Source organism: Strongylocentrotus purpuratus, unplaced genomic scaffold (genome assembly GCF_000002235.5).
Source record: "Strongylocentrotus purpuratus isolate Spur 01 unplaced genomic scaffold, Spur_5.0 spur5_scaffold_4, whole genome shotgun sequence".
In the NCBI taxonomy this organism is placed as follows: domain Eukaryota; kingdom Metazoa; phylum Echinodermata; class Echinoidea; order Camarodonta; family Strongylocentrotidae; genus Strongylocentrotus; species Strongylocentrotus purpuratus.
Window position 1 is genome coordinate 22586491 of NW_022145610.1, and position 12780 is coordinate 22599270.

At 39.7% G+C, this 12780-nt stretch overlaps 1 protein-coding gene across 1 annotated transcript in view; it reads left to right on the forward strand.

Annotated features, from left to right (window-relative positions):
• The window catches only part of LOC753880 (sushi, von Willebrand factor type A, EGF and pentraxin domain-containing protein 1), a 51233-nt gene continuing 38453 nt past the window's right edge, over positions 1-12780 (forward strand). Inside the window, exons 1-5 of the mRNA XM_030997568.1 lie at positions 1-199; positions 1914-2117; positions 7115-7312; positions 7868-8074; positions 11343-11540. Of these exons, the coding sequence (XP_030853428.1) occupies positions 130-199; positions 1914-2117; positions 7115-7312; positions 7868-8074; positions 11343-11540 (877 nt within the window). The 5' untranslated portion in view covers positions 1-129. The remainder of the gene's footprint in view (positions 200-1913; positions 2118-7114; positions 7313-7867; positions 8075-11342; positions 11541-12780) is intronic.

Genomic DNA, 12780 nt, shown 5'->3' on the forward strand with positions numbered 1-12780 from the left:
CCATATTCGAGCACCGTTCGGAGCGTGGTCACGCCCATTCTGTACACTTAGAAATACGGTTCATTTCTTTACAAAAGGAACATGGAATATTAGTGTTGGGTCGATCGAGAGCTAGTATATCGACAAGCAATGGAGGAAAAGAGTTTTCATTATTTAGTTCTGTTCACAGGACTGTTTCTTTGCCTGTTACACAGTGACGGTAAGTGGATTATCACGATCTTTTCAAGATTTATACCATATGACCAATCGCACATTAATTCATGATTTGAGCATCCCCACCCCTCATTCCATGTTCTGCTATACCATATACAGGGGAGGGAGCCTTATGGACTCTGGAAAACAAATATTGTAATTTGTATCAACTTCATTAAATCACCATCACTATACATGTTTGTTCAGATATAAAGTGGTAAACCACGGCAAATTTGTATCATTATATATATTTTAAAAAAAAAGAATATAGGCCTACGCATAAAATCATAGTTGTTTTATTCCTTTTTTTTTAAATACTGAGCTCAATAAAAGTGTCATGGTCTGTGAAGCGTAATACACGTAGATACTCCTTATATACCCCCCTCCCCCCCCCCTGAGCTCAGTACTGAGATCAGTAAAAGTGTCATGGTCTGTGAAGCGTAATACACGTAGATACTCCTTACCCCCCCCCCCCCCCCCCCCCCCCCACTGAGCGAAATATCGGTCGGCGCGATTTTCACATTTTCGGGGGTTAAAAAAAAATTTTGTGCTCACTGCCGCCTCTCTCTCGTAGGTCAATGCAGTAAGGATATGTATTCAATTCGATACATAAACAGAGCTACTACTCTACTGACATGAGAACCATTTTAAACAGCTTTGAATAGTGCACTTTGTAGATACATAAGTCTATTCCTCCATCGTGCATTTTCTGTTTATATTCTACAATCTCTTCATCTGTATTCATGCCAAATTCATGCACATTCAACTTTGCATTACAGGGTTAAGTATATTAAAAAAAAAAATAAGATCATCAATAATTTGTCTCTTGTCTTATCAAATCGTTTTTATTTGTTTTTGGAATAATTTTTTTGTTGTCACCGTTGACATGACACCAAAAGAACATAGGCCTATAAGGGTGATATATAGTAGTAGTGGTAGTGGTAGCGGTGGTGTTGGTATATATAGTGGTGGTTGTGATGGTGAAGAAATTGGAAGTGGTTATGTGGTGGTGATGATGGTGGTGTTGGAAGTTATGGTAGGGTGGTGGACTGGTGGTGATGGAAGTGGTGGTGATATTGATGGTGTGGTGGTGGTGATGGTGATGTTGATAGTGGCAGTTGTAGTAAGTTTTTGTGGTGGTGATTGTTGTGGTGGTTGTGCACGCAAGCCCGTTCAAGCTTTTTTTAAGAGGGGGTTCTTAGGGAGTTAGGGTTGCCAACTTTGAGCCAGATGTAAGGGTAAGAAATTGTGAGGGAGCGAAGCGACTCAGCCCGAGAAATGAGCAATTTTTTTTCGTGAGAAAATATTTAGAGGCGAATAACTGGGGGGGGGGGGGGGTAATGAGCTCTTATTTTTTTTGCTCAAAGGGGGGGGGGGTTGCAAAGTGATGGGGGGCATGGAGCACCACTTAAAAAAATCAACACCCCCCCCCCCTCTCTCTTGAGCAACAAGGGGGGGGGGGGCGAACGGCCGATCCCCTAGTTTGTACGAGGGTGTTGTGGTGATTGGTGATTGGTAATAGTGGTGCTGCTGCTGCTGATGGTTGTGTTGTTGACCTGACGAAGTACATCTTAATTAATAATCTCTCTCTTTTCTAGTACTATTGTTCACTTTAATATCATCTTTGCAGCGCATGCATATAGGACATATTGATGATATGTGCTTTTAATTATCATCTGTTTAATCCTGTCTAAACGTAATTACTATGTGTGTGATTTCAGGGGTATCATCGAGCTGCGATAACATCAATCAGATTGATTTTGCGGAAATCACCTATGAACCGGAGGGTTTAGCACCCCACCCTGACGGGACTGTTGCGAGTATTGAGTGTGGTGTCTCTTATCAGATTCTGCCCACGGCTTTTGAGAGAACAACATGCACCGATGGATCGTGGACAGGACCGTTGCCCCAATGCAGACATGTTCGTAAGTAGATCATGAAATTCTGACATGGACGTGGACTACGTCAGATATGTTCAAATGTACTAGATGTAGACCGAAATATCTGTCTCTTTCGTTCGTTAGCCTCTGATTTGGGTAGGGTCGGCTCCTCTCTAGTAGGCCGGGCCGGGTCGGCTCCTCTCTAAAGAGAGGAGCTGACCCTACCCACACAAAACATAGCTGCATTACTATATCCTGGCTGTGTATTAAAAGTTGTTGTATTCTCAACATTTCAAACAGTAAATACCACTGTACAAAACTCAACTGATTTCACTCACAATCGGTACTTTAGTGACAAATGATGACACCTAAATAGCAGTAAAATACATTTTTTTTCAACTTACTGATGCTATAAAATGAATAATTTAAAAATTCAAATTGCATGTAAGTCTATATAATAATATAGTGTCAAATTTGCCGATCAGCCACATCGGCTCTATTGTGTGCAGTCTATGCAATAGTGTGTGGTGCATGGGTGTCGATCCGGGGGGGGGGGGGGGGGGGGGGGGGGGGGGGGGGGGGGGGGGGGGGGGGGGGGGGGGGGGTGGCCTGTACAATCACCCCCCCCCCCCAATAATTCTCATTTTCATAAAACCGGTACATACATATATAAATAGAAAACTAAGAAAATGAGACATCCGTAGGCCTATATGAGACAAGAATAAATTGAATTCTCGCTCATATACAGCTTCATCAGGAATTGATGAATTTATTCAATCAAAGCCACAGTGTTAAAAAGCAACGAGCCAAATGTTACAGTCTTGTATTTGTTTAACTCTTTTAATTTTGACATTATTGCTAAGAAAAAATATCAACCAATTCCCCAATATAAAGAACTCTTAAAGGTAAAGGAAAGCATCTGAGCAAGAATATCACATGACTTTTGGCCAGTTCAATCTGAAGTGATTTTTAAAGCTACCAGAATGTGGGGTTGATGATGCATTTTTTTTTCATCATGCAAGTAAAGTCATAAAACATTTTATCATTGAGAAAAAGACGGTTTTGTCCAAATTGCAGCATATAGGAGACAAAATTTTCAGTTTGTTCCCTGATTCATACTCGGTATCTATGGTATCTATTTTTTTTTTTATTGATTTCATCCATTTCTTTGTTTATTTATATCTCTACATGTAAAACATTTGAAGAGCTATTTTCCGAAAAGAGCGAAATCTTTTGATAGCAAATAGAGATACTGATATACATTTTCCTCTATTTACCTTGAACAAAATTATTAACCTAAATTACGAGAGGAATTATGAACACATTCATCTTTTAATAACAATTTTTCCATAGACACCTGAACAAAATAAGGTAAACAAAGAATTCTTTTTTAAGTTACACACATAGATCTAGTGCCTCTTGAAAATAAGCTCTTTGTAAGTACATAAACATGCAATACAACAGAATACTCCAGTTCGATATTTTGGAGAAAGATTATTATGTCACAACTTATTTTTGTTTGATTGAAAAGCTGATGTAGGCCTATGTATTGTATACTAACGTAACAGGCATAAGATAGTTAGGGTGTTTTTGAAGGTTAGAATGTTATTAAGTTTGAAGTTTTGTTTATAACACCCTTCCAATAATAATGCACCTTTTATTAAAGACTGGTTATAGTTTTTGAAGAAAAAAATAGTGCTCTGGTCAGGGCCTTAGGGGAATATGATGCTTATATTTTAGAGCATATCTGGTATGATAAGTATATCTGGGTGAAGAAGGAGATAATGGAAGTTTGTTGTTTGGTAGTTGGAACGTAAGTTTTATATTATGTTTTTAAGAAACAGATAGTTTGTATGAGATCAGGATTGGAAATTTTCTGTCATTTTGAGAACCACATTTTGCATCAGTGATATTCTGTTTCATTCAATTGAGTTTCCCGCAGAGAGGATTCAGTTGGTTTAATTAAAGAAGGAAGAGAGTCAAATGAAGAACCAAAAGCAATATGTTTTTCATTTACTAATGAGAACTATGTTTTTTGAGATCTCCTTACACAGAATATTGGAATGGGTTTTTCACGCTGAATGTTGTTTGGAGACATCAATATTCATAAAATGTTTGTTTCTATCACCAGGAAATAAAGAATTTTCTGTCTACATGAACCTTTCCTGGTTGCTTATTAATGCATTTGCTCGCTGGTAATATAATACTTTCACAAGTTGATATCCCTCACCCTTGGATTTTTTTGGGTAATGTCTAAATTTCGTTTAAAAATAGATGATATCAGTCTGGTAGGCCTCCACTGCAGGCAAGAGTCAGGACTAACATTTAGCATGTTTTTAATTTTATTACCGCTCTTATATTCTCTGAAATGTTATCTTTATTGAGGGTGACTTGAAAAAGTTAATAACTTGGAAGGGAGGGGATGAAACCTGCCACACGCTTCTACCTCTTGGTTCCTTTGATTCATTGCCAAAAATATTTTGGCACCTATCATCCCCCAACCACGGATACAAATCGATACCCATGGTGTGGTGTCGTGTGTATTTGCAATGAAGTGCTAGAGGTCAATCAGAGGCTAATGAACGAAAGAGACAGAAGCTTCGGTCTAATTTAGATGTAGTCCAGAATCTGGCCTGTTTAATTTTTATCTCCACCGGCCACACCAACGCTTTATACCTCCCCCACTTACTTGCTACCAGCCGAAGATGGCGTGATCATTGTTCCTGTAAAGCCTAAAGGGACACTAATTAGGAGGCACGGCGAAAAGTGTGTAGGGAATATAAAGAACCGGTTAGATTCTGGACTAATAAGATGTTGAAAGTCTCCACATGGGCGTGGTAAAGATGACATTTTCGGACATAGCTAGATGACAAAAGTCTCGAGATGGGGGTGGTCCTGGTTGCGGACTTGCTCGTAAGTAGTCATGGGCTACCCTGGACAGGGGCTTGTCTCAATTATGTTGAAGAGTCATTATTGCAGGAGATGTCTGCCATATTCAAACTACCGGTACCGTATACTGGCGAGGCTCAGGTACAGACATGTCGGTAAGTATGAGTATTAAAAATGAGGAATTTTTTAAAAGGCTCAAACCAGGTGTGTGCATCTTAGATCACGGTATATTATATATATGTATATTCATTTCAAATCCATTTTGTTTTTATTTCACAACCCATGATCGAAATATGTTATGAATATAACATGATATATAAATCTGGTGGTATAGAAAATACAATATTGCATAGAACAATAAAGTAATTCATAAAATATTGGGTAAAAACATATTTGGGGGTAATGAAATTGTGTTCAACAAAAGAAATGGTTTGTGAAGTACAACAAAAAAGGCCTTTACGCCTGTGGGCATGGTATCCCATGTAAAGACAGATGATGGTGAATAAAAAAGAAGAACACGATTAAGGTTGGAGCATAAAATATAACGGGCTAATTTGTATTTATTTGTACATTGTCTAATTTTTCTTAATTCAGCGAGATATTGTCAACGTAATGAAGCCTTGAAACACCTGCCAATGGGTGGTATTCTGACATACTATCTCAGTGAGATGAAATACCCCTAATATCATTTTAGCAAGATTTTATCACACATTTGTGATGCGAAAACCAGTATGAAATGTTTTTAGATTTTACTCTCATGTTATTTACTCCATACTCCACTAAAGATGACGCCATCAAGTCGATAGCTACTTTTTAGGTCAACGACGTCAGGTTTTAGCTTTGGATTCCAATGTTTCAAAAGCTCTTACTCTTCTGACAAATACCTAAATAGCATATAATTGATATTATTGTAACCTATGGATTATAAGCTTTCCGCTGGTATATAATTGATCTATTTCATTTTTTACTTCCGACAGGGACTTTAAAGATATAGTGTAACACACACAATAAATGCTGCTGAATCACTCCACAGTCCACAATCAATCAAAAAAGAACCAAACTCAGGCAAAGAAATGGATAGTGAGAGCACCTGATTAATAGAATGAAGAACCTCAGAATATATGTAGCTGAATAAGAAGTAGTCAAAATGAAATATGTTGACCCAAAGAAGTCCAGAAGTGCTCTGATTTATTGAGATGCACAGTGCAGATATTTTCAAATATATTCAAAGGATACAGAAAGATAACCAATAGAGACACTGAAGAATGGAAGAACCCAGAAAATGGAAGAACCCAGATTGAAAGATGGACCAATGAGGATTAAATGGGACGAGGATGATTCAGGAGCAATGCCCTGAATAATACCAATGAATGATGAACGATAGAATCATGGGATGGGTGAAGATGATGAAAAGAAAATGGAAATGAGGCATAGGGCATGAGTAGCTAGACTAGAGGAAAACAATTTAAAGAACTAAAAATAATAAATTTAGCCTCTAACAATAGATTACTGTGGGTACTCCAGGCAAAGTTGACACCATTTGGCTAGTCATATATCCTATAACGGGTACAGTGAAACCTGTATACAAAGACCGCTCAAGAGAGACAAGAAAAGTCTTTATAGGCAGGTGGTCTTTCTGTACTGGTTTCTTTACTACAGCTTTCAATGAGAAATGATTTTCACAAGAAATTGAAAAGAAATCAGTCTTTATAGACAAGTGGTCATTCTATACATGCTGCTAAAGCAGGTTTGACTGTATTATATATCACAGACTGTGGCTATGTTGCTTTAGATAATAATAATAATGGTGGGTTCTTGTAAAGCGCTCATGCATGTGCTCCCAATTATTTCCCTGGCTTTAGCACGGCTGCCATTACGGTGCTCTAGCATTTCAAGGAATTAATTCCTGCCATAGGTCCCATTTACATCACCTGGGTTGAGTGTGGCAAATGTAGATCAATGTCTTGCCAAAGGTTATTAGTGCCGCGGCAGGATTCGAACCGCGGACCTTGTGATCGACAGTCCGGTGACAAATCCACTCTACCACGACACCTCGACAAGCTCTCTGGTGAATAACTTGTGACTAGAAAGGCACTGAAGAATCTTAAATTACTGTATCAAATCCTTTGATGACATTTTTTTTGTTCTTTCAGGATCTTGCATTGTTCCTCCTTATCCAAGAGATGGTTGGTGGCAAAATGCTAATGAATATCCACAAGGAACAAGTGTACCCCACAATACAAGACTGCAGTTGGGATGTAACTGGCGATTCGATGAGAGACGAAGCAGTGTGAAATGTAATGATGGAGTGTGGTCTGATAGTGATGAAGTACATCGCCTTTGTCGAGGAAGTAAGTTTTCTTCACTTGACTGCTACATATTTACCAGCTATCATGTACTTCAAACAGGAAATATCTTTCTCTCTCTCTCCCTCTTTCTGTTCCTCTCTCTCTCTCTCTCTATTTTAGCTGTATATCTTTCTGTTTCTATAAATGACATTTATACCTCTCTAATCTCAAATTGGTAAACTGGTATGTGTAATGGATGCGGGATTCGAGACAGTTTTTGAAAAAACAAATTTTTAGTTTTATTGGGTAGCTGTAATGAAAGGGACACTTCGGCAGTCTCAAACAGACTGCCCTCGATTTCGCTCTTTGGTGAACGCGTACATACAGTACGGAGAAGCTGACGTACCGCTTGGCAATCACAACAACATTGCAACGCAATGCCAATGCCCTGCCTCGCAATACAGTACAGACAGGACTACATGGTCTACTAACACGACATGTCTCGACCAAGCCACAAACAGCTTTTTATCTTATTTCAACAATTCATCATCCAGTTTTAAACAAATAATGTTATATCAATATTCATGTTGTTATAGTTTATTTTATTGTTTTCCATAGCTCCATGCGAAGTGAGGTGGTCCAGTGATGTGGCGTTGAACATAACATACGATCCACCCGTCTCTAATGAAGATCGGCTCAACCACCTTATTCAACATGACACCAGAGTACATTATGACTGTGCATGGGGCTATCGCCTGCGAGGGGTGACTGAGAGAAGATGCGAGGAAGGCAGCTATAACCATAATATCCCCAGATGCGAGCTAGGTAAGATATAGAAGATAACTTGATTATAACTTGACTAGCAGGACCTGCGGAAATCCGCGGGATTCTAGAGGGGGCGGGGGTGTAAATAGATATATAGAGACCATGGGCGTCAATCCTTACGTAATAACTATTGTTCAGGGGGAGGATCTATTCATTCATCCCCCCTGAACAATAGGTATTACGTAAGGATTGACGCCCATGATAGAGACTCTCTAAATTAAAACCACCAAGAACTTTATTTGCCATTTATTTTTTTTAAAAACCCGATCCAACTCTACCGGTAGTTATTCTTTAAGCCTCTATCACACTGGAACTGCGTAGAGTTGCGTAGTGTGGCGTACTGACTATGCAGAAATTAGGCTGCGTATTAATGGAAAAATGTTACTTGTAGTCCCTGCGTAGGTTATGCATAGGCTAGTGTACATGTTTGCTTATGGTTGCTTACGGTTGCTTACTGTGTGGAAAGCTTTTACTGCTTTGTCGATCTGGCATAGGGTAGCGTACTGTTGCGTAGGCATGGCGTACAGTAGCGTAGTGTTGCGTGAAAAGGCGTACTTTCTGCGTCAAGTTTCTACGCCGAAAGTACGCGGAAAAAAATTAAACATGTTGAATTGTTTGCGTCCATCAGCATGTAGTAACGTAGGCCAGCGTAGTTGGTATGCAGCACTACGCAAATCTACGTATGTACCCCATGCCAATTAGTGACCTGCCAGGGTCACAAATAAAGTATTAAAAATATGCTCATCTGACCCTAATTAAATGCCTAAAACCTGTGAGCTTTCGGGGGTTTATGGCCCCTTGAAACCCGTGGACCCCACGCCTATAAACACTCAACTCGCTGCGATCTAACTGATCCCCCCCCCCCCACCCTTTGAAAAACGTTTCTTGGAGTCTGCATGTAACATGTAAGAATGGTGCATGGTGATGCAGATTTTTTTCAGCACTCCCCCTCCTCCCCCCCCCTGAAACGATTTTACTCATTACGCAACTGACTGTTTTGCAATGCATGAAGTCACATACTTCTGTCTGGTTGATATTGAACTATTAATGTAAATGTACAATTCATAACCTTGTTTAAGTTTTCTTGTAATTTACTGTAGATATAAGACAATATTAGTCTCCAATGGCTGAGTAGACGTAGAGTCGTATAGTTTTATAGCTGTATAGGTGTACAAAATTATGGCACTTCGGCCTGTACGCTGTTGTGTTGACGGGTTCTTCCATGGATGGATAGACGTATGTGTAATTGTATAGTTGTACAAATATTGGCCTGCTTGGCCCCCCATACTCTTCGACTCTACCTCACTCAGCCAAAGTCCCGGCACGGCCGACACAGCGCAGCAGCACTGTGTGTACTGTATGTGTGTTGACTGAAGGCAGCTTGTGACTGAACTGTCAGTCCGATGATTTTCTTGTGAAAACTTTCCTTTAGAAAATGATAATCAAAATTCAGTAAACATGGCCGTAATAATAAAAATATAAGCTTTGATCTCATAACTCCATTCACGAAAACTATATACAAATCGCGGCAATCATGATGGAAATAGGTCTCTATTAAAGTTTGGACGTCGACGGGAAGCCCCGTGTATCTCTCTGGCTTGTGCAGCGCTACTACAAAGCACATCCTATAGCAAGACACTTTACTCTCGGTAATCCCGCCCTTTGCATAGAGCATTTAATACACAACATAATGTGAGTTGTTGGTCATCTGTTGTGTGTCTCTTTGATACGGATGTAATGTTGAATATGCATGAGGTATCTCTGTCGTCACGTATATCATGCATTATGCATATCGCGTCTATTTTCGCCCTGGACGTCGACACGGAGGAGGACCTGGGGCGGAGTATAGCTAATTCCACAGAGTAGACTCTCCCGCGGGCGATGGCAGCGGTCACCGGTACCCCGAGGGGAGGGTTCAGGAGGAGATAGCTGCACCAACTTCGGTCGGCGATCTCATTAAAAAACAATAGAATACAAAGGCTCGCGGAGACGTCATGCCCCCCGCGGAGTCTTAGCGTATTACTTATAGTGATTATACATCATGCGAAATCCTTCTTTCATTATTGTTGTACATTTTGGCTTTGAGGGAGGACATTCTCTAGTTACGATATTAAACAAAGTAATGGTTAGGATGGCATGTCTTTTCATTGTAAAAGGAAAGAGAGTCAGAATCTATTAGAAGAAATATAATTTAAAAAAAATGATAAATATTTGTGATAATAATATTAGTAATAATAAAAATGATAATGATAACAATAATAATAATGATAATATCAACATTTATACAGTACTTAGTACTTCATGTTTTTAAACACTGTTTCATTTATACCTAAATTTAACATTAACCGAATTGCCCTTATAAGGCGCTCTGGCATTCAAGGAATTTCTTCCTACTGGGTACCAATTTACATCATCTGGGTTCTAGAGAGTAGCAAAAGTAGGTTGATGTATGTCTTTCCAATGGACATGAGTGCTGCAGCCGGACTCGAACCGCAAACCACATGATTCACAGTTTGGTGCTGTATTCACCAGACCATGACACCTCCACCAAAATTGTGTATAAGATCAAACGTGCATAATCTTCCAGTATTCCTACTTTATGAGTATCGTGCTAAACATGCTTCTTGACAGGTTTGCTGCAATGATTCCTCGCACAAAACAGAGGAATAATATATGGGAGTACCAAAGGGAAGATGTAACCCTTAATTCTTCCCCACCTTTCCACCTTCTGGCTTCCACCCCACTCAACCCCTTCCCCCTTGCAAAATACCCCCCCCCCCCACTTTATGATAATATTATTCCGTAATCATACTGCATTCAACACATTATAAACCACTGTATAAAACATCTGTTCTATGACACTGTACATCCAGAGAATAATCTTATTGTTTTATTAGTCAATTTCATCCCAATTACTTCTTCTTTCCAATGGAGAGTTAAGTCTCAGGTCTTGTTGATTAAGCAGGTAATTCTGCATGTCAGTGAAAAGTACCCATTACACCAGATGATGACATTGTTTTTTCATGCTACACAGTGGGTCCCAGAAAAGACGAAACCGAATTTCATGGCAGGAATTTTCAATCATAATGAATAATTTCCTTGATGAGATATACTTGTATGAAAAGCTCTGCTTCTCTTCTTTCATTTGATGCACAACTTATTATTCATGATTCATGCATTATTGAATATAAACAATGGAATGAGGTGCTTGGACACACTGTATATTTAAAAGCTTTGGGTCCGGTGTTTTGTTTGTTACTGACTGTAGTCCCATGCCCAGCGGAAGATGTATCCCATGGGAGATTAACTTACACAACCCCTGATGGAGTTCATCATGAAAACCCACTTCATGGAGACACCCGGCTCCTTCGATGCGGTTCAGGTTACAGATCAAGAAGCTTCAGTATGAGTCGATGTGATAATGGAGTATGGGTCGAAGGCAGTCATGATATCCGCTGTGATCCAAGTATGTCCAAATTTTCTGTTCTAGTCCCATTATAGTCATGACAAATGAATGTTCAGAGGTATTGTCAGAAATTAATTGAAAACCGAACAATTCATGTGAGAAATATTATGGGTCATACCTAGAAGATATTCATGTGAAATAGTTGTACCAAAATGGACTTATATCCTTGTTTGGTCTAAGTATGAATAGTTTACAAATGTATTACCGGTAGTCGCCTGATTTATTCAACCATGTTACATTGTCTATAATAATAATACGCTAAGGCTCCGCGGGGGGCGCGACGTCTCGGCGAGCCTTTGTATTCTATTGTTTTTTAATGAGATCGCCGACCCAAGTTGGTGCGGCTATCTCCTCCTGAACCCTCCCCTCGGGGTACCCGTGCCCGGTGCCATCGTCCGCGGGAGAGTCTACTCTAGCGAATTGGCTATACTCCGCCCGAGGTCCTCCTCCGTGTCGACGTCCAGGGCGAAAACAGACGCGACATGCATAATGCAGGATATGCGTGACGACAGAGATACCTCATGGATATTCAACATGACATCCGTAGACACACGACCGATGACCATCCACTCACATTAAGTTGCGTATTAAATGCACTATGCACAGGGTCGGGCACAAGCCACAGAGATACACACGAAGCTTCCCGTCCACGTCCAAACTTAGAGACCTATTTCCATCATTATTGCCGCGATTTGTATATAGTTTTCGTGAATGTAGGTATGAAATGAAAGCTTATTTTGTGATTATTACGGCAATGTATACTAAAATTTGATTATCATTTTCTAAAAGAAAGTTTTCCCAAGAAAACCATTGGACTGACAGTTCCGTCGCAAGCTGCCTTCAGTCAACACAAAGTGCAGTACTGATGTGTAGTGTGTGTGAGTTGCGATGAGCTTGCAGTAAGCTCCAACACCGCGCACCGTAGGCGTCCGACGCCTGCGGCGCCGGTGTTGAGCTTAAGGAGTTACGCTGCAGTGTGTGTGAGTTCACCTAAGCTTGAGTCGAAGAGATTTGACACTTTGAAATTGTTATCTGTTGGTTTGCATCATTATTGCCGCGATTTTAATATAGTTTCGTGAATAGATTAACGAAACCTGAGCTTAGAATTAGTAAAAGTATTACTAATGTCTACGTTTTTAAACGACTGTCAGATTTTCTTGTGAAAATTTTACTTTGAAAAATGATTATCGAAATTAATGGTCAGAAATATTCACAATCTAGGTTCTATTATGTTAAAGTT